At 38.9% G+C, this 20,265-nt stretch overlaps 3 protein-coding genes across 3 annotated transcripts; 1 reads left to right on the top strand and 2 right to left on the bottom strand.

The window, feature by feature from the left end:
• Window positions 1-1,281: 1,281 nt before the first annotated feature.
• On the top strand, window positions 1,282-11,320 carry LOC149007137 (P-loop containing nucleoside triphosphate hydrolases superfamily protein). Its single transcript, XM_089164774.1, is given in 11 exon segments — window positions 1,282-1,565; window positions 1,671-1,704; window positions 1,706-2,390; window positions 2,513-2,692; window positions 2,814-2,975; window positions 3,067-3,221; window positions 8,576-8,668; window positions 8,792-8,877; window positions 8,979-9,205; window positions 9,988-10,221; window positions 10,317-11,320. Coding segments are annotated over 11 exon segments (2,037 nt in total). The 5' UTR covers window positions 1,282-1,497; the 3' UTR covers window positions 10,430-11,320.
• A 34-nt stretch (window positions 11,321-11,354) lies between these two features.
• On the bottom strand, window positions 11,355-14,079 carry LOC149007136 (protein DETOXIFICATION 29-like). The gene is made up of 8 exons (XM_089164775.1): window positions 13,494-14,079; window positions 12,848-13,389; window positions 12,674-12,760; window positions 12,522-12,578; window positions 12,192-12,430; window positions 11,984-12,102; window positions 11,736-11,822; window positions 11,355-11,650 (listed from the first exon to the last, which is right to left on the bottom strand). Exons 1-8 carry the CDS (start codon window positions 13,815-13,817, stop codon window positions 11,540-11,542), a joined length of 1,566 nt encoding a protein of 521 aa, XP_089020901.1. The 5' UTR covers window positions 13,818-14,079; the 3' UTR covers window positions 11,355-11,539.
• Window positions 14,080-15,792: 1,713 nt separating this feature from the next.
• On the bottom strand, window positions 15,793-18,831 carry LOC149007135 (protein DETOXIFICATION 29-like). Its single transcript, XM_089167022.1, is given in 8 exon segments — window positions 15,793-15,885; window positions 16,045-16,131; window positions 16,250-16,368; window positions 16,449-16,687; window positions 16,777-16,833; window positions 18,034-18,120; window positions 18,289-18,584; window positions 18,586-18,831. Coding segments are annotated over 8 exon segments (1,218 nt in total). The 5' UTR covers window positions 18,826-18,831.
• Between the last annotated feature and the right edge of the window lie 1,434 nt (window positions 18,832-20,265).

The raw sequence follows: 20,265 nt of genomic DNA, 5'->3' as shown, positions 1-20,265 counted from the left end.
TCAGGCTAGCTTGCGTGCACTTTGATTACATCCTTAGGGGAGAGACGTTGTCTATAATGATTGATGAACCCATGACCTCTCCACTGAGGAGTATGGATCTCTACCACTCTACCAATCCACACACAATTTGATGTTTGCATAAGTGCTCGATAGACTTTTGCAATTACCAATGTTATTAATCATATTAGGTTGCTGAATTTGTTCATGAAGATAATGAATTTGTATTTTTAATCTTGCAAAATAAGCAACAACATTAAATAAATCAACCAAAATTAGAAGAATGATAACCATTTGAGCATTTGACATAAGAAGCTGTTATTCCTTCCTAGGTTGTGCCCTCAAAACCAAATGGTGTAGCAATGAGGGAATATGAACACAATATTAACATATACATAATACAAGAAACAATGAAGGCTAGCATACATGAGTTGTATTCGACAAGTAATTTATCTCATGGTTTAGTTAGAAAAATATGTTCAGCTAAAATACAATACACAAAGTCATCAATGTAACCTGAAAATCAATCTACAATCACAAAAATAAGTAAATATCTTAACTGAAAAAACCCTAAATGAATAGGTAATTGATATTAGACGGATGTATTGGTAAGTTAGCGTGACATAATCAAATATACATAATCAAGGCCATATAATTTTTAAATAACACATCACATTATAAGTAATTGCACTAAACAAAGTACATAATCAAGGCCATATAATTTTTTACCCAAAAGATCAAGACCATATATTTTAGTAAAATATGTCAAATAAGATTGAAAACCATCCTGAAATGAAATTATCATGATAAGAAAAATACTTGGATTTACATATCTTTACAGGATATTATCATAACGATCACAAAAAAAAGAGATGTTTCTGTCATACATATTATCAGTGTGAACCAAATCAATAGAATTAGACTCATTAAAACAATAGAAGTAAAAATTATGATAAAAAAGTCTATGTAACTCTAATTGCACCAACACAAAGGCTGATAAGAGGCTGCATTTGAAAATTTAATAGGTATCTGCCCTGACAAAAGAAAAAAAAAAAAAAAGAAAAAAAAAAAAAAAAAAAAAAAAAAATCATACGAAAAATGTTCCTTCAAAATATTGTGAGCATATCATAAGGATTAGGGCATTATTTTTGAGGGATAAAACAATTAGAGGCAAGACCCTTTAGTAGATTATAGGTGAGCCTCACCTTACCTTTATTGTATAGTGGAGAGATGCGAAAAATAAAGCCCTAAACCCTAAAAAAAAAAAAAAAAAAGAAAAAAAAAAAATGCCCTAGATAGTGTAACATTAGAACTCTTTACCAAAAAAGGGAAATATCAATCAATGATTCAAAACCCTTTTCCCCAACCCTCGACGAGAGTGGTCGGATCCAGTTTGTAAGTATAAACAAAGCGGCAACACCACCAAGGGGGAAGTGTTTTCAAAGCGAGACTCTTCCTGTTTCGAAGGAGAACAGGATCCTTTTCCATCCATTACCTTCAATGGCGGCGATGACGAACCCATATGATCCCCGATACGCGGATCCCAACTCATATAGGGAGAGACGAAGGTAAGCACTGAAATCGTTAATTCATGGAGACTTTCATTCACTGCTTTCTTTACTCTATCAAATTTTGTTGCTTAATTTTTTATGGTCGATTTGGTTTTGTTGCAGTGGCCTAATGGCGCCACAGCAGCCAATAGGACCTCTCCATGATGGGCGGAATAGGTGCTGGCAATGGCCCCAATGTCGGCGGCGGTGGGCCGGTGCCTTATGGAAGGCCACCACCTTCATCTGTCGCTGGCGGCAGGGGAGGTGGAGGCGGATCGGGTAGCTTTAACGGTTATCCTCCTTTTCAACCTGACGTCGGGAGAGGGTTTGACATTGGCCGGGGTGGTGGAGGAAGGGGTTTCGGTACAGGAAGAGGTGGCGGCGGGGGTAGAGGTGGTGGTGGAAGAGGCGGAGGTGGAAGTAGATTTTATGATGGCGACCGTGGTGGCAGTAGCGTCAGAGGAGGCAGGGGTGGCCGAGATGTAGGACGCGGTCGTGAAGGTGGCTATCGTGGTGGTGGTAGCTTTGGTGGTAGAGGTTTTGATTCCGGTCGTGGCGGAGGTAGGGTGAGCAGCGGCCGTGGTGGTGGGAGAAGTTTTGACTCCGGCCGCGGTGGCGGTAGAGGTGGTGGAAAGTCCAGAGGGGAGCTGAACAGCATTGCTCTCCCGAAGCAGGATTTTGGAGACTTGGTACCCTTTGAGAAGGACTTTTATGTGGAAACCCCTTCGGTTCAGGCAATGACCGTGCAAGAGGTTGCGCTTTACCGAGCAAGACGTGAGATTACAGTTGAAGGTTATGATGTCCCGAAGCCGATTAGACTATTTCAAGAGGCAAACTTTCCGGGTATTCTTCAAACTTCTCTGATACTTAGTTCATGTCCATCCTGTCACCTTGTCACCCTCTTCTTTCTGTTTTCCACTCTTATTATCACTAGATTGGTTGATTATTGTTATTTGACTGAACAGTGTTCTGTCTCGATGTTATGGCTAAACTTGGGTTTGTTGAACCCACGCCCATTCAATCGCAAGGATGGCCGATGGCTTTAAAAGGTAGAGATTTGATAGGTATTGCAGAGACGGGATCAGGGAAAACATTGGCATATCTGTTGCCTGCAATAGTGCATGTCAGTGCGCAGCCTCGACTGGGTTAGTCTCTTCTTCTCTTGTTACATTTATTAGATTAATTTTCATTTCTCATTTATTTTAATTGCTATACGCTTATTAGATTAATTTTAACTTCTCGTTTATTTTAATTGCTCTGTTTCAGTACGTGGTGAAGGACCCATCGTACTGGTCTTAGCGCCTACACGAGAATTGGCTGTTCAGATACAAGAAGAAGTTGCCAAATTTGGGCAAAGGGCCACTGTCAGAAGTACTTGCATATACGGTGGCGCCCCCAAAGGACCACAGATTCGTGATCTCCAATCAGGTTAAGATTTGATTTTCTGTTCTGTTTGTTCATAGATTTTCCCTTGTGTCTTCCTGATCAATGCTGTAGCTGATTGACGTGCTTTTGGTAGGGGTTGAGATTGTCATCGCCACTCCTGGTCGACTAATTGATATGTTGGAAGCTCAGCATACAAATTTGCGGAGAGTAACATACCTAGTTTTGGATGAAGCTGATCGTATGTTGGATATGGGTTTTGAGCCACAGATCAGGAAAATTATATCCCAGGTTGTTTTCATCCTTCTGACTAATGTTTGCATTTATAGTTTACTAATACTTATATGGTCTAAAACATGGTTCTGTTTCTGGCCTTTTAAAATTTTTTAGTGGGGTGGTGTCTTGGTGAGTATGTGACAAATGTTTCTGATTTGCTTATCTCCTTATTTCCTCGTCTGTATTATTTGCTTTAACTGCAGATATGAAATTTACAATGTTGGATTAATTTCTTCAAAGTTCGCTTGGTCTTTTAGTGTTTTTAGTGTCATATTGTTTTGCTTGCTAATCCAACGCTGCAAGCTGGAGCTTTTATGTTATCTATTGTGTTCATATATATTTAAGTAATGGAGCAGGTAGCCAAAAGCATGCTCAGCTCTTATTTATAATTCTTTTGTCAGACTCCTAAGTTATTGAAATTGTGATTGTGCTATAGTGTTGTTCATTTCTGTGCTTCAGCCCACACTAAGGTGCCTCCCATGATGTAACCCCGGCTTTTGGGTTAGATATTCAGGATCGTCTAGAATGGAACCAGCACTCAACTTGGGTTTCTGGATGCTTGAATTAGGGGTTTAAGGGCCAATTTAGGGTGCAGTTGGGTTGGAGAAAGGTTTTAGGGTTGCTGGTTTTATAAATAAGAACTGTTTCCGATCCTATTCCTTCAACTAGAATCTAGCTGTGAGGACTCAATAAAGTTCAGTTTCTGCAATTCTGGATTTTTCTACAACTTCAAGGAAGAAGATGAAGTGCAGGGATTTTAGAACTTAGGGTAGGGATGGGTTTCCCAGACTCATGCGATCCTAAAGGCGCTGAAAAGGGCTAGGATGAATGGATTCCTAAAGGGGGTAGGACAGGGTGACGTTGCGAAAGGGGAAGAGAGCAGGGTGAGCTACGGTGGTTGGGTGTTTGGCTGTAGATGCAGGGGAGGGTTGGGAAGGTTTCTTGCTTGGAGAAACTTGCTGTGATCTGTAGTTGAATGTGTGTAGTGGTTGATGGCAGCCTTGAATTGAAGAAGCAAATCACAAATCCCAGCCGCGGGGTGTCCAAGAAGGATCCCATGACTTGTACCACTTTCCTAAAGGGGGTAGGACAGGGTGACGTTGCGAAAGGGGAAGAGGGCAGGGTGAGCTACGGTGGTTGGGTGTTTGGCTGGAGATGCAAGGGTGGGGTGGGAAGGTTTCTTGCTTGGAGAAACTTGCTGTGATCTGTAGTTGAATGTGTGGAGTGGTTGATGGCAACCTTGAATTGAAGAAGCAAATCACAAATCCCAACCGCAGGATGTCCAAGAAGGATACCACGACTTGTACCAAAGCCAAATTCTCAAAATTCAAATTATGCATGGCCGATTTAGTCTAGTCCAAGGGGGGAGGTGAGGTAGGCAGTGCACTCCTAAACCTAGCCTAGCCTTCGTCGGTCGGTTGATGCTAGACATGGGAATTGCGAGTGTGGTTCTTCGGTATGGGATTCCGCTCTTTCATTCCATAATCGAGGCTGACAATTACATAAGACGTAGGCTATGTATAGCCTTGCAAACCCTACTAAATTCAAATTGGTAACTTGGCCCGTAAGTAGTCAGTACTTGCCAAGTTAGGACACAACTAAAACAACTCATACTCCAAAAAGGAAATAACTCTTTCTATTTTTGAGAACAACCCTAGGACTATAATAACACTTAAAAAGGAATCAAATTGCTACGACATTCCAGCCTTTAGATTGGAATCTCTTACAAACATTTTTTTGTAAACCAAACTAGGACTTAACTAAAATAGAACTACTTTAAGATAAGGTTTCCTAAAATTAAGGAATCCTATTCTAAGAGAAAAATGAATATAGATCCTTGACCCTGGGATTGTGGGGAGTAAAATAAGACCCATATTGGGCTCCGGGGTGCTTGCAAAATGACCAAAATACCCGTAGGGTATTCGGCCAGCTTTAGGTGCACCTTTTAGGCCTGATTTTTGGCCTAATTTTGGGGGTCCCAACCCTGGTTACCTCACCTGTCCTCCCCCCTAAAAAAAAAGAAAAGAAAAAAAGAAGAAGATGGGACTACTTGGACCAAACTTTTACTTTGTCTCTTGATGCTTTAGTGAAACTTCTTTCGTTCTTTCCCTTAATCATTAGTTTATTGGTTCAAATGATTTGCAGGTGGTTGGATCTCCAAATATTGTTATCTTTGTCCCTTTAGCATTATTTCCACATATTGCTTGTAACCCACATATGTAGGGCTGCAACAGGGCCGATTGGGCTAGGGTTTTTCAATCTCAATCCCAACCCTTTATGTTTTTAGCTAAGCCCATTCCCACCCTGACCCTAATTCAGGGCTTAGAATTCTTGACCTTGACTCTAAGCCCTACAAGGCCAAACCAAGCCCATTGTCACCCTAATTGTCCCTGATTGGGCCGGGCCGGGACATGTTGGCCCTAGCCTTGTCCCCATCCCTGTTCATAATTGGCCTTGATAGGATTGGTCTTGTCCTTGTCCCTACCCTGATCCTATCCCTGATTGGCCCTAACCCTGTCCTTGTTCCTGATTAGCCCTAACCTACCCTTGTCCTTGATTTGTCTTGACCTTGGCCATTTGTTTGTCCCTGGCCTTGACCCTGTCCCTAATTGGCCTTGGCCTTGACCCTGTCCCTAATTGGCCTTGGCCTTGGCCTTGACCCTGTCCCTAATTGGCCTTGGCCCTGTCCCTGATCAAATTTAAATTATATGTAATCATATATAATTGGTAAAATTCAAAATTTGACCTAACCTATTGTTCCTTTTGGATATAACCTGTTATTCAATTTGAATCATCTAATATATAAAAGTATTGGTTTATTATAAATGTATTATATAATTAAGTGACTAACAAATACAATTTGATGTTAGTGTTTAGAAATTTATACTCTATATTATTCTAATTCTAATATATGCATCGATGTATAAGAGATTAAAAAAACTTTTCTAAAATGAGTGCAAAAGGAAGTTTTAATTATGATATGGACAAATTATCAATAGCACTTCTTGATTTGTCTTTTAATATTAATGTTACCACAAAACAAAACAAAATATTAGTCGCACCCCTAGTAGTCCCTACCAAGAGAATGCATTAAAAGACAAAAACCTATCCAATGACATAAAGTATCTATTATACCCGGTAAATTAAAACCCAATTGTTTTTACCTAGAAGAAACTAGAAATATATATAAGATTTACCTTAAAGTAGAGGTTAGTATAGGTTCATTCTTTCAAATCGATTTTTTTTTAAAATAATACCAATAATTCTGTCCAATTTCGAATTGAAAAATAAGATTCCTATAAAAAAATTATGACTTGCATTCTAGTAGTGATTCATTTGTCAATCTCTTTGCTAGTTGATTTCATGTTTGCTTGATTGATTCATTCATAAGAACAAATATACAATAGATATTAAATACTAAGCATCATCGGAGGTCGAGGCATCATCTTATATAAAAATTTAATATATTATATCTTATAAAATATTAATTTATAGAACATATCATTCAAATTTCTCTTGAGAACCATCATTTTGAAAATTTACTTAGATGTTCCAAATTAAGATTTTTCGATCTATAAAAATGACGTATAGGTGCAAGAATGACTTGAATTGGTTTTCATTATTATTTATAGTAGAGGCAAGTACACGTATTTACACTCTTAAGCTTGTTTTGTGCTTTAATCATTGTAAAACACCTAGAATAGTTTAATTAGAATTTTTATCGTAGAATGGCTCAGGTGTCGTTTTTTCTTTACCCAAAAAGGTGCCCTAGGTTAAGAGTAACTATTTGTGACCTTAAACTTATGGCTTTCAAAATGTACCCATTTTAATTAGAATTTAGAATTTTGATTATATTTTTCTTTTTTTTATTTTTTATTTTAGAACACCTTAATTAAATCGGGTTAGAATTATGATTCTAAGTAAGTAAATAATTGTAAGATGTAACAAACAACTTTAGTCTGTTTTTATGGTAACATATTAAAATCCAAGTAAGTAAACAATTATTTGTATAAATATCTTTGATAAGAATGTAGGATGTAACAAACAACAAAGTCTGTTTTGTTGGCTAACATATATTTATTTTTACTAAATGACAAAAATAAAAGAAAATAAAAATAATATAAAACTAAGTGAACTCATTGGATCAGAATGACTTAGGATCAAAGGCTTGGATCAAGGTGGTATGAAGGTCAAAATTAGGTTGAAATCCATGGTTAAAGACAGGGTTAAAGTTAGGGTCAGGATCAAGGCCAAAATTAGGGTCAGGATCAGGGACAAAATTAAGGTCAGAATCAAGGACAAGATTAGGGCCAGAATCAGGGATGGGTTGGGCTGGGCCACACGGGAGAACAAGTAATGATTTGGGGCCAGAACATTTTGTCCCTGACCTGCCCTTAAGGCCAGAATCTTGAGTCAAGGCCCTTTTGAGCTCAGGGCAAGACAAGGTGGGTTAGGCCACCAGGGTCAAACTTGCACCCTACATGTGTGCAAACTAACATTATGTAACCATGTGTATCTAAAATAAAGAAGTCATGCTATTGAATAAATGGCCAACAAATGTATAAATCATGGAATAATCAGTTCCTTGTCCTTGTGAATCTGGTTCATATGAAGTTTTTTAGACCTTTTCACTTAGGTGATCTAGAAACCCCATCACATCTGTTCTAGGGACTTAGTACTCTTGTCCAATAAAAATTTCATGCTGCACAACAAATTTAGGAAAAATATGCATGCTCCATCTATTTCTGAATGAGCCATTGTGCTAGTTTAGATACTTCCCTTTGTTGAAGTGGCTTTTCCTCTGTAAAGAACTCGATGAAGAAAAGATTAACATTAGGTTGTTCACCCATGCAACCTTTTTGGTGTTTGGACGGGTCTGCCTGCAAACTGCAATTCGAGATTACAACCATCTTCTCTGGTAGAAAAGACAAAATTAGTGCACTCACCTCAATTGATCGTTTGACTTAATTGGTCATTGCTTTTGTGTGGTCCTTAATTAGGGTTTACTTCATGGTCTGGGAATTCAGGATTCTGGGTGTCATCAACCAATTTCCTTGTTTATATGAGATAGCTTTAGGTATTCCCTACAACCAATTGCCTTGTTTCTTGAGGTGTTCTTAGGGGTGGTGGTGGAGCTTTGATATGTTCCTTCACTGAAAAGCTTTCTACTTTGCTGGTAATAATTTAATATGGATGAAACAAGTAATTATGTGTTTTTGACTCAGTGGAATACAATGATACTTATATTTATGGTTCTCATCAAGTTTCTATCACTTTAGATGTACCATGTTATGTCATTTCTTGTCAATCTTTTTTTTTTTTGGGTGAAATAATAAGGAAATAAATTCACATGCTGGTATTATTTACAGATTCGTCCAGATAGGCAGACATTATATTGGAGTGCCACCTGGCCCAGAGAGGTGGAAGCTCTTGCAAGGCAGTTCTTACGGAATCCTTACAAGGTACGTTTTTGCGCGTGCATGCTTGCTCATGTGCCTCTTTGCTTGTGGGTTTGTTACATTAGTGATTTGCCACAGTGAATGGTTAAAGCTTATTGTGTGCTTTGTAAAACCAATTGACATCAGGTGATTATTGGGTCGCTGGATTTGAAGGCAAATCAATCTATTAACCAGGTAGTTGAAGTTATGACGGATATGGAGAAGTACAATAGGTGCGTTTTCACTGAAAATGGCAACCATAAAGGCAAAAACAGTGATGGCTAATACTACATAATCTCTTACTGACCTTTATTATTCATATGTTTATATCCAGGCTGATCAAACTGCTTTCGGAAATGATGGATGGGAGCCGGATTCTTATATTCTTGGAGACAAAAAAAGGATGTGATCAGGTCACACGGCAGCTGAGGATGGATGGATGGCCAGCTCTATCCATCCATGGTGATAAAAACCAGTCTGAAAGGGATTGGGTTCTGGCTGAGTTCAAAAGTGGCAGAAGTCCTATTATGACTGCCACTGATGTAGCTGCACGTGGTCTTGGTAGGATCACTATGTATTAGGGAATCTTACTTGTCTTCTTTTAGTAGTTATGCAGAACATTGGCTTGTCGGCAGGCTGCTGTCCAGCTCCTTAAGGATAATTTCATGGTCTGGCTGGTGAGGGGAAGCCATCTCATCGTGAGATTATAACTATGGTGAGAGTAATCATTTCCCTTCACCAAGGCATCACCAATATCTTCCGTGCCACTAGAGTGTATCATATGCCTCTGGTGCCTTGATATTGCAGCTCATGTTACATGGACACAGGGAGCACAGGTTCACGAATATGGCTATCACAATGTAATATTTTCTAGAGTGTGGGAGGACCAATGGAATGTCTGTAGCATCAGTCTTGTAGAAGTTTCCTATATTTCTGTTTACACGGTAACTACAGAGTGAAAAGATAAAAAGAGTAGAATTCTGGGTTTGATCCATATTCGCTAGAAGTGTCTGACAAGGGCATGCTCCTACCGTAAAAGTGTCTAAGTAACATGGTTGAAAGCTGTTGCTGCCTATCCACGGTCTTGGAGCTGGTGTTGTGGCAGCCAGTCGACTCAAGAAAGCTTATTCATTTCTAGGGGTTGAACTGGGTGATGGTGCTGGTCCTTATCCCTGCAAGGTCAAGGTGGGCACATTTACTTGTTGAATGTGTATCTTATGTTTGAACCAAAGTAGGGGGTGCAGGGATAAGGGGGCAGTTGCTTTTTTCTCCTCATTTGGGAAGATTTCTACTGCGAGTACATGTTGATCCATCTGCACTAATTTTCTTTCTAATGTTTGCAGATGTCAAAGACATAAAATGTGTGATCAATTATGATTTCCCATCAAGCCTTGAAGATTATGTTCACAGGATTGGACGAACTGGCCGTGCAGGTGCTAAGGGAACTGCATTTACCTTTTTTACACATTCAAATGCAAAGTTTGCAAAGGATCTAATTAAGATCCTACAAGAATCTGGTCAGATTGTGAGTCCCTCTTTGGCTGCTTTAGCCCGTTCAGGTGGATATGGCGGGGGAGGTGTGTATTTGCTTCAGTTGAGTTGCATTGTTTCATAGCTAACTGGTATTTTATCATAACATTGATCTGGTGTCAACATTTCAATGTTTTGGCAGGTTCAGCAGGGAACTTCCGCTCCAGAGGAAGAGGTGGAGGTGGTTTTGGTAACCGATCTTTAATTTCAGGTTCCAATACCATCCCTCTTGGGTCAAAGAGGCCGTCATGGTAATTCCTATTTTATGGCTGCTAGAGGACTGAAGCCGAAGAACTAACAACTGTATGTAAGATAGAATTAATCCTATGTTATGTTCTGTAGTTTCATCATGGAAATCTTCAGAAAAGATCAAACTGTTACATTAAGGTCGTCATTCTCTAGAATGTTTGTCCATTTTTTTGGCTAATGAAGGTCAGCATGATTCCCACATATTTTTGTAGATATAATATACCTGCATCATGTACCTTTAGCCGAGTCCTGGCTTCATTGAATGGTATATAAATTCTTGTATGGGTCTTGGTAACTTCATTACCACCACCTTACTAGTAACATCCCATATAAGATGGCTTACACAGGAACAGCCAACAACTCGTACAGGAGTGGGAAATACTGAATCAAGATCCTTTTGTCAGCCGATTTAATAAGTCGTCCTTGGTGGTTGACTGGCAGGTTGGCGTTTTTATTATCATATGTGAAATTTGTTTGAAGATCTACATGGCCTGATATTTGAGAAGCCATGAAGCCCCAATTCTTAGATCGTGTCGAGTAATATTACCAACGTTAATATACTAAATTTCCAAACTTTCATGTTGATGTTTCTCTATGATTTTTTGAAGTTTCAGACGAGTTTCATGGTTTTCAGGTTAGTGGGTTGTGTGACATTTGTTCTCACGCCTACTGTAGTGATATCTATAGCCAAGTGATGTAAGGTTCAAACGAATAACCGTTGAGTCATTTCCATTAGAGTGCGAGAGAGTGAGAAACTCAGGTTGACACATTGCAGACCGAGTGTTTTACCCAGGGGAGTGGCTTCTCTGCTAGTGGGGGCTAAAGGGATAGCAACGTATCTTGGGGACTTAATTTTTCCCTTTGGGCATGGCAGGGTTTTCATTTCATCCCCATTATCTGGACCGTAGGGAATTGTATGATTGCCCTTGATAACCCAAAGTCTACTCCTTGAATGCTGCAAATTGGTAATGTTTTTCATTTATTTCCTTTCAGAATCAGATATTCCGCTGTATCTAGTGAAATAAGAGCTGAGCTCATAGCCCATACAAAATAATGCAGCGGTTCTATGGCTCATCAATATTTGGACCCTGGAAGAGAAGCTAAATGCGTTATCCTTTACTTGTGATGGTTGTTGGGATGAGTTGTGTGGTGCATTTTCTCCATGTCGTTGGTGTTCTCATCGTTGTCTCCTCCCCACCTTTTTATCCTATCTTCAGCAATTGATGCCTTTCATCACCAAAAATAGATCCATTTCAGTGTCTTGTAACCGAATAAAATGGGGCTATAGTTAGAGCTACCAAACTCTTCTTACCTCTTTGTTCCAATTGGTTCTGTAAATCAACCAGAGTAGCACAAATGTCTGTAGGATGGTTCCACCAAGCATTCCACACCAAATCCCCTGAGACATTCAAAATTTTGTCAAAAGAGAATTTCTTTTTCATAGTCATAGACCAGACTCAAATTTCCCTCATCTGCTAATCCATATACTGGTTAGCTAATTTCTTAAGAGATACTTATCATGGTTCTGGAGATGATTGTAATAATATAAGAGAAGCTTACTATGACACCCATGTTTATCTTATAGCCCAATATGAGGCCCAATGGGATCCCAAATATATAATAGCAACCAATGTTCACATTTGCAACAAGAGCTTGCCACCCTGCTCCAATCGCCACCCCTGAACATTAAAACAAGACAAAGAGTCAATTTCTTACCCAGTGTACCAACCTAACAGATTAATAAAAGGGTGCAAAAATTATCTATCACCAGAGAGAACAGGTTGAACATTTGTGATGACAATGGATGTGGCGAGCCACGGGGTTAGCTCAGATACAAGCTCTCTCACATCTGAATTGCTAGAAAATACAATTGGGAACTGGTCTCTGCTGATGACCAGAATGAGTGAGAGAGCAACACCCAGGAGAAATGAAGTGACAACCACAACTGCAACTGCAAATTTCGCAGTTCTTGGATGCCCTGCTCCCAATTCATTGGACACTCTCACACTGCAATATGAAATCAATGAAGTTATAATCTTCAGTTGACTAACTGAAACAAATAGCCGTTATTTGTGTTTGGGTTTCCTTTGGAGCAAACCTTATGGCAGCATTGAATCCAACAGCCAGCATCACTGCCCAACCCAAAATGTTCATGCTGCAAAAATTGCAGAGAAAATAAAAAGGAGAAATTAAGACATCCTTTCAGTTAGCGTATCAAATTGGGAAACTATGCTGTAATAAGGAACTCACCATATGGATAGAGCATCCACAGAGATTTCTGGCTTCTTGAGATATCCGGCAAAGAGGATCAAAGCCGTAAAGTACCAAACCTCTAGACTGCATCGATTTTATCAGAGAATCATAATCACGATGGCTCACCAAATCAGAGTTCATAGTCCATCAATTAATAATTCTTACACTTACCAGAGCATGACAGCAGATGCTAGCGAAAGCTTAACAAATCCCCAGAGATGGTGAAAGGCCTTCCATGAGAAGCCATTCCAAGCTCGACCACAAGTACCACTGAAGATGTAAATCAGCTGAGCCAACACTATGAACCACCATGATGAGTTGAGCACGACGGCGGCGCCGACTAGTCCCCAACCAAGCTTCAGCATCAGAAGCCAACTGAATAAAGTGTGGAGTATCAGAGCCACCGCCGATATCAATGCCATCACCATCATCTTGCTCTGAGCCTGCAAGAACTTGGCGATTGGGAAGTTCATCGCATAAGCGAAAAGCTGTGGAATCATCCAAATGGCAAACATACCAGCCGCCTTCGAGATCTCTTGCGATTGCCCAATCAGTTTCAAGAATTGGTCTGCGAATATGTACAGAAAACAGAGCACGATTGCCGTTGAATTCAGGATCACCCAAGATCTCTGCATATAAACCCCAAGCATGTCCAATTGCCCTGCTCCGAATGCTTGTCCACATAACGTCTCCAACGCACTTCCCATCCCTAACTGTTCATCACCATCAACGACAAGAACAGAACAAATTCACTCAACTCTGTTTCTACTAAATAATGAAAAGACTGAAAACAGAGAAATATTTGAAGCATAGATACCATGATGCCGAAGGAGAAGCCACTGATGACGGAATTCTCGACTGAGACGGCGGCAAGGTCGAGAGTGTCGGAAGATTGACCAGCGAATACCTGTGTAATGGCACCCATAGAGTATTGGCATAAGGATGTGAAGATTGCTGGTGCCGCAAGGTACCAGAGCTTTTTTGATTCAACACGGAACTGTTTGGAGAAATCTCGTAGCCCATTTATGGGTTCGATGTCTTTTTCTGTAAAGGAGATGCTTTTTCCTCCAGGGAGCTGATGATGATGATTTTCTTGATCTCCATTGTTGCAGAGAAGTGGTTGCAGGTTTCCATGGTCCATGGTAAGACTCAAGAGAACTACTGCAACATATCATGTGGCTAAGTTAGACATTTATACAAGATCATCTGCAGTGGGAGCCAAGAATCTTTGCTATTGAATGCAGTGGTGTGGTGGATTCCTCCTCTCTCAGTGCAGCAAAAAAGAAGTCTCAGTGCCAGAATCCCAGGAGTATTTTACATTCATCAGATCATGAAGATCAGAACAAATCGTGGAAAAAGGAAAATCAGTGCAACCAAACAATGTTTAAATAGATGGAAGAGCCATTCACTGTAAATCACAACGTATTACAAGCCTGCCTGCTGTCTTAATAGGCGAGCCATTTGACTTCTGGCAAAAAAATATCATGATTAATTGTTTAAAAAGCTTGTTGCTGCCTAAAAACAACCTTATATTATGGAAAAGAATCTTATCCCAGCTTAATTTTTGGAACTTATATTATATTCTTGACATCATAGACAACCCAGGGCACTTGTATGGAATATACTCTACTGTGGTTCTTTGAATACATTTTATGTGAATTCATGGCTTTTAAAATCCCTTCAATGCATTTGTACAACAGCTCATCAGTTTGTTCTAGACTACACAATAGATACGCATAGAACCCTATAAGTCAACTGAAAAGTGGTATAGATCTTATTCATGTTCCATCGGGAGTATCGAAATCTAATTGGGAATATTTTCAGATCGGATTTATCTAATATCTATTTCTAAACAAAGAATGGTTTTTCAAAGTTATAATTTCGTTTGAGAGAAAATTCTTCCACACTCTAATTCGTGAGTGGGAGATGTATATTAATATTATTTGAATTTGAATTACAACTTGTTTATAATCAAACTCTATAACTTGGTGATACTTTAACCATAACTCAAATTCTTCTTGATTAGTTGGATATAAGATCAATGGAGGATAGAGTTAGTTACAGTGGATTTGAATTTGAATTTAGAGACTTATTCTTTACACTCCCTCGGAAGGTCATTGGTTGGGGAACAGATAGTGAGCTTGTATTTTAAAATTTTGAATCTCGGAGTAGATAAGCCTTTGGTGAGAATGTTTGCGATTTGGTCTCCTGTGGGAACTAATCGGATTGAAAGATTTTTTGTGGCGACTTGTTTATGAACAAAATGATAGTCAATCTCGATATGTTTGGTTTGTGCATGGAAAACCGAATTAGCAGCAATATAAGTAGCTCCAATATTATCGTAATATAGAGTTGATGCAAAAGTGACAACCCCAAGTTCACATAGTAGCTGAGGTAACCATATCAACTCAGTGGTAGCATTAGAAACCCCTTTCTGATCTGATTCTGTAGAGGGGCGAGCCTTAGTGGGTTGGTTTCTTGGAACTCCAAGAGATCAAATTAGGGCCCAAGTAGACACAATAGTCAATTGTAGATCGGTAGTTGAACCAGCCTAGTCCACATTACTAAAGGCAGTGAGAGATAGATTAGTTGTGGGCTAAAATAGAATCCCATAGGATGGGGTCTCTTTTAGATAACGAAGAATTTGTTTAATCACAGCCCAATCATTAATTGTAGGGCGATGCATACATTGACAAACCCTATTGACAACAAATGCTATATCAGGGCGTGTAAGAGTCAAATACTAAAGAGCACCCATTGTACTTCTATATCAGAACGGATCATCATAGAGGGGAGGTTTCTCAGAGTTTGCTTTGGTGATGGAGGTCGGATTTACTACTGATTTTGTTTCATGCATATTAGTCCTTCACAAAAGATCTTAAGAATATTTTATCTGGCAATCAAGATCTTTGATGGTGAATTCCTTGCCAATCACTATTATACAATAACTAATCCCCGATAAAAAAAATGTTACCAAACGAATATCTGTAATTTATTTTAACTTCACATAAGTGAAAAATTAAGAAACAATAAGCCCTTTAATTTAAATTTACGATTACATAAATTTGAAATACAAATGATTTAAAAAATTAAAAAAAAAAAACTATATTATTTATTTATGATCCAATCTGAGTTTGTTCCTCTACGTCAGTAGATTTTACACCGGTTTGTCCTCCCCACTGTCGTATCCTATCTTCAGCAATTGATGCCTTTTGCATGAGAAAGAGGGGGAATCTATATTAGTCTATATCCATACCAGAACATAAAAAAGAGCACAAATATGGATGGAAGAACCAGAACCATATAGATCGTTTCAGATCGAAATTGGCTGAAACAGGTATCCCAGTTCTGGTTTTAATCCTCCTTACCTCTTTATCCCAGTTGGTTTTGTAAATGAACCAGAAGAGCACGCATGTCTGTAGAATGGTTCCACCGATCATTGCGCCCCAGATTCCCTGAGAAATACAAATCCTATCAGAAATGCAAAGATTAATTTCATAGATCTTCATCAAAACTGGATGTACATGTTTTGGATCTGCAGAGAGAGAGAGAGAGAGAGAGAGAGAGAGTTACTATGACACCCATGTCCATCTTATAGCCCAGTAAGAGACCCAGTGGAATCCCAAATATATAATAGCACCCTATGTTAACATAAGCAACAACAGCTTGCCACCCTGCTCCAATCGCCACCCCTAAACACAAAACAAGGCAAAAGGTAAATTTATATACTAAACAATTGACAAGTGATTCATGGGTATTAGTTATTTATTACCAGAGAGAACAGGCTGGACATTGTTGATGACAATAGATGCTGCAAGCAATGGTGTTAGCTGAGATACAAGATCTCTCACATCAGAATTGCTTGAAAATGCAATTGGGAACTGCTTTCTGGTGATGACCAGAATGAGTGACAGGATAACGCCCAGGAAGAATGAAGTAACAACCACAACTGCAACTGAAAACTTGGCAGTTCTTGGATGTGCTGCACCCAATTCATTGGAAACCCTAACACTGCATATGAAATGAAGTCATTACCGTTGGTTTGAAGTGAAAAAAAAACGGCTGTGACTACTGGGTTTTGGGTTTCTTTTGGAGCAAACCTTATGGCCGCATTGAATCCAACAGCCAGCATCACTGCCCAACCCTCAATGTTCATACTGCAACATTGAAGACAAATAATGAAAGAATTCAAAGCTGTCAGTTTTTTCCAACCATTTCCAGAAAATAGTTTTTTCTAGATTTTAAACTACAAATCCAGTTGCTTGATTTAGGGTTCTTGGTGTGCATGGGATTTAGTGTGATGTTTACTATCAAATGCGTTTCAGGGTTGTCTTCGGTGTTAGTGTAATTTAGTATTACTTGTTGAGACATTCCAGACTTCCAGTAATAAATTCAAGATTCAATAGATTTACCCAAAAAATACCCCCCAAAAAATACCTTATTTACATATTGTGTTTTACCCAAAAAAAGAAAAAGAAAAATAGCCTCATTTTTGGACATTGCCTTTCTAAATAGATTTGATCACATCATTAAGTTTGTCATCTGTGATCCAAATTCTGGTACTCAATCTCTTCGGTTTCAAATAAAGATAAAAGATTCTGGTACCCAGTTTTAAAGACATACCCATAGGTTTGTTAACTGTATATTTTAGTGAATGACCTAAAAAGTTCGATTAATAAGATATGTGATGGAAGTTAATGGCTTGTATGGTACGACTTGACCTATTATTTTACCTAATTAGATTCTATAAATATCCCCTATGTTCATTTATGGAGCCGTTGTGAGATATGGAATTTTTTGTTTTAAAGTTTTAGTGAGAATTTTTTATAACGCTACCCCGAGATTGGTTGATAGATTTTCATTATAATCTTCATTTTACATAATAAAAGTTTAATGCGTATGAACATAGCATGTACACATGTTAGTATGAGAATCACATTTAAATTTTGTCTTCCTTTGAATTGTATATAGTTTTATTTGTAATTTATTGGTGTTCCTTCTAACAATGTCTTCCATGCATTTTGATGATATGATGTAGACAAACTATACAGGAAAAAAAAATCAAGTTAATTATAAAGAGTATATAAGAGAATCAAATAGCAGGATACTGTTTGGACTTATTGAAGTTTGTTGGAATCGAGTTCATTGACTTTCATTTAATATCAAGTTGTTGAAGTTTCAATTCCTATGATTTTATGAAAGAATGAACCGGAGGATTTTTATTTTTAGTTTTCAGTTTATGTTACTTTTAGAATTAATTTGTCTGACTTTCAATCCCAATGAGTTCAGAAACATGCTTATAAGGCAAATTGATACATTAGATTAAAGGAAAAATGAGTAACGAGTTGGGAGATCACCATATGGAGAGGGCATCCACAGAAACTTCTGGATTCTTGAGATATCCAGCAAAGAGGATCAAAGCCATGAAATACCACACTTCAAGACTGCAACAATTCCATAAGAGAGAACATTATAAGCAGAAAATACAGAAATGATCAGTAAGCATAAAAAAGATAAAGAATAACTCAAATGATAATGAGAAAAGCTAACTAGCTACTTCACCACTGCAACAGAAGCTCATGTAAGAGTTAACTTCTTCGATTTATTCTCACCAGAGCATGACGGCAGATGCCACAGATAGCTTGACGAAACCCCAGAGGTTCTGGAAGGCCTTCCATGAGAAGCCAGACCAAGCTTGACCACATGTCCCACTGAAGATGTAAACCAGCTGAGCCACCACTATGAACCACCAAGAAGAGTTGAGAACGATGGCTGCGCCGCTCAATCCCCAGCCAAGCCTCAGCATCAATAACCAACTAAAGAATGCATGGAGAACCAGTGCAACCGCTGATATCAAAGCCATAGCCATCATCTTACTCTGAGCCTGCAAGAACTTGGCGATGGGGAAAGTTCATGGCATAGGCGAACAACTGCGGAATCATCCATATCGCAAAAACCCCAGTTGCCTCAGAGATCTCATCTGTTTGTCCCATCAGTTTCATGCATGGTTCTGCAAATATGTACATAAAACTCAGAACGATGGCCGTGGAAATCAAAATCACCCATGATCTCTGCATGTAGATCCCCAACATGTCCAGCTGCCCAGCTCCAAATGCTTGCCCACATAGCGTCTCCAATGCACTCCCCATCCCTAACTATGTTTCATCATCGACAAAATGTTAAAACTCATCCTCTTCCCCATTAATGAAGAACTACAAGAACAAACAAGGGTTTTACATGATTCGGGTAGATGAGTCCCTTACCATGACACCGAAGGAGAAACCAGCGATGACAGCGTTCTCGACGGAGACGGCGGCGAGGTCGAGAGTACCGGGCAATTGACCTGCTAAAACCTGTGTAATGGCGCCTAGAGAGTATTGACATAGGGAAGTGAAGATTGCCGGTCCGGCAAGGTACCAGAGTTTTTTTGATTCAGAACGGAACTGGGTGAAGAAATCAGTTAGTCCGTTTATGGGGGTGATGTCTCCTTCTTTTGTGTTGAAGAGAAATGGTTGCAGGTTTGCGTTATCCATCATTTAATTTCCTGGAAACAGTGGGAGAGTTTCTTCTTTGTTATGATCAGAGAGGATCCAAATCCAGTTGCAGAAGGGAAGAGTGTCGCCGATAATTTGTGGCAGAACGAGACAATATACTTCTCTTGGGGAGCACGTTGTGAGGTGCTTGGACTCCATTAGCAACTTGGGGGGAGGCGGGCTAGAATCACACCTAGTTATGTGCCAAATGAGACCCATTTGATATCAATTCATCAAAAAAATACTTTACAGTACTTTTTGCTTCGAGAAATAAAAAAATCGGTGGAAAAGAAAACTGTTTCACTTCGGATGATTTTTGAAGTAAAAGTTGCAACTTATTGAAATTTATACTATGAGAAACAATTTTGATGCCACAACTATTTGTTTTTGCGTCTGTTTTTAATATTTGTTTCTCAAACAAAAAATTGGAGTGCATGCTAGGTTTAAGCGAAAGATTTAGAGGGATATTCATGGAATTTAACATTCTAAACATAAGAACCATAGAAAAATATTTCACCAAAATTCACTAAATTTCGGTCCATTCAACAGAGGGCAAAACTTTTTTTGAACCAAAATACGAAACGTTGCCTGAAATAAAAGCTAAAATCCACCATGGCCTCATGGAATCTAAGATCCATTGCCGATATTTTAGCTGGAATCACCGAATCCGCTACCTAATCTTCTTCTTCTCCATCTTTATCTACTATCTCTTCAGTAGCGGTGGAAACATCTTCTCCTCCTCCATCTACCTCTCCAACAGCGGTTGTGGGTTATCACAAAGCCGACTCCAATTCTAGCAAAACCTAGTTACCTAAGAGAAGCTCAAAATCGACAAAAAATTATCTAAAAAGTCGGCGAGTTCCGACAGTTTGCTTGGTTTCGCCAGGGGACGAATCAGCAAAATTTACCAAAATGTCACGCCTTGATAAGAACTCTGCTAGAACATGCGAATAATGTTTTTCTTACAAAAAACAGTTTTATTAAAAATTAAAATAATCTTTCTGCTTTCAAAAATAAGTAAACTGTTTCTGGTATTTATGAAAGAATAAGCATTTA

This window comes from Hakea prostrata, chromosome 8, assembly GCF_041222555.1.
Source record: "Hakea prostrata isolate BN-2017 chromosome 8, UWA_Hpros_2, whole genome shotgun sequence".
Classification (NCBI taxonomy): Eukaryota; Viridiplantae; Streptophyta; class Magnoliopsida; order Proteales; family Proteaceae; genus Hakea; species Hakea prostrata.
The sequence above is the reverse complement of the archived record's forward strand: the minus strand, read 5'-3'. Positions and strand labels throughout refer to the sequence as shown.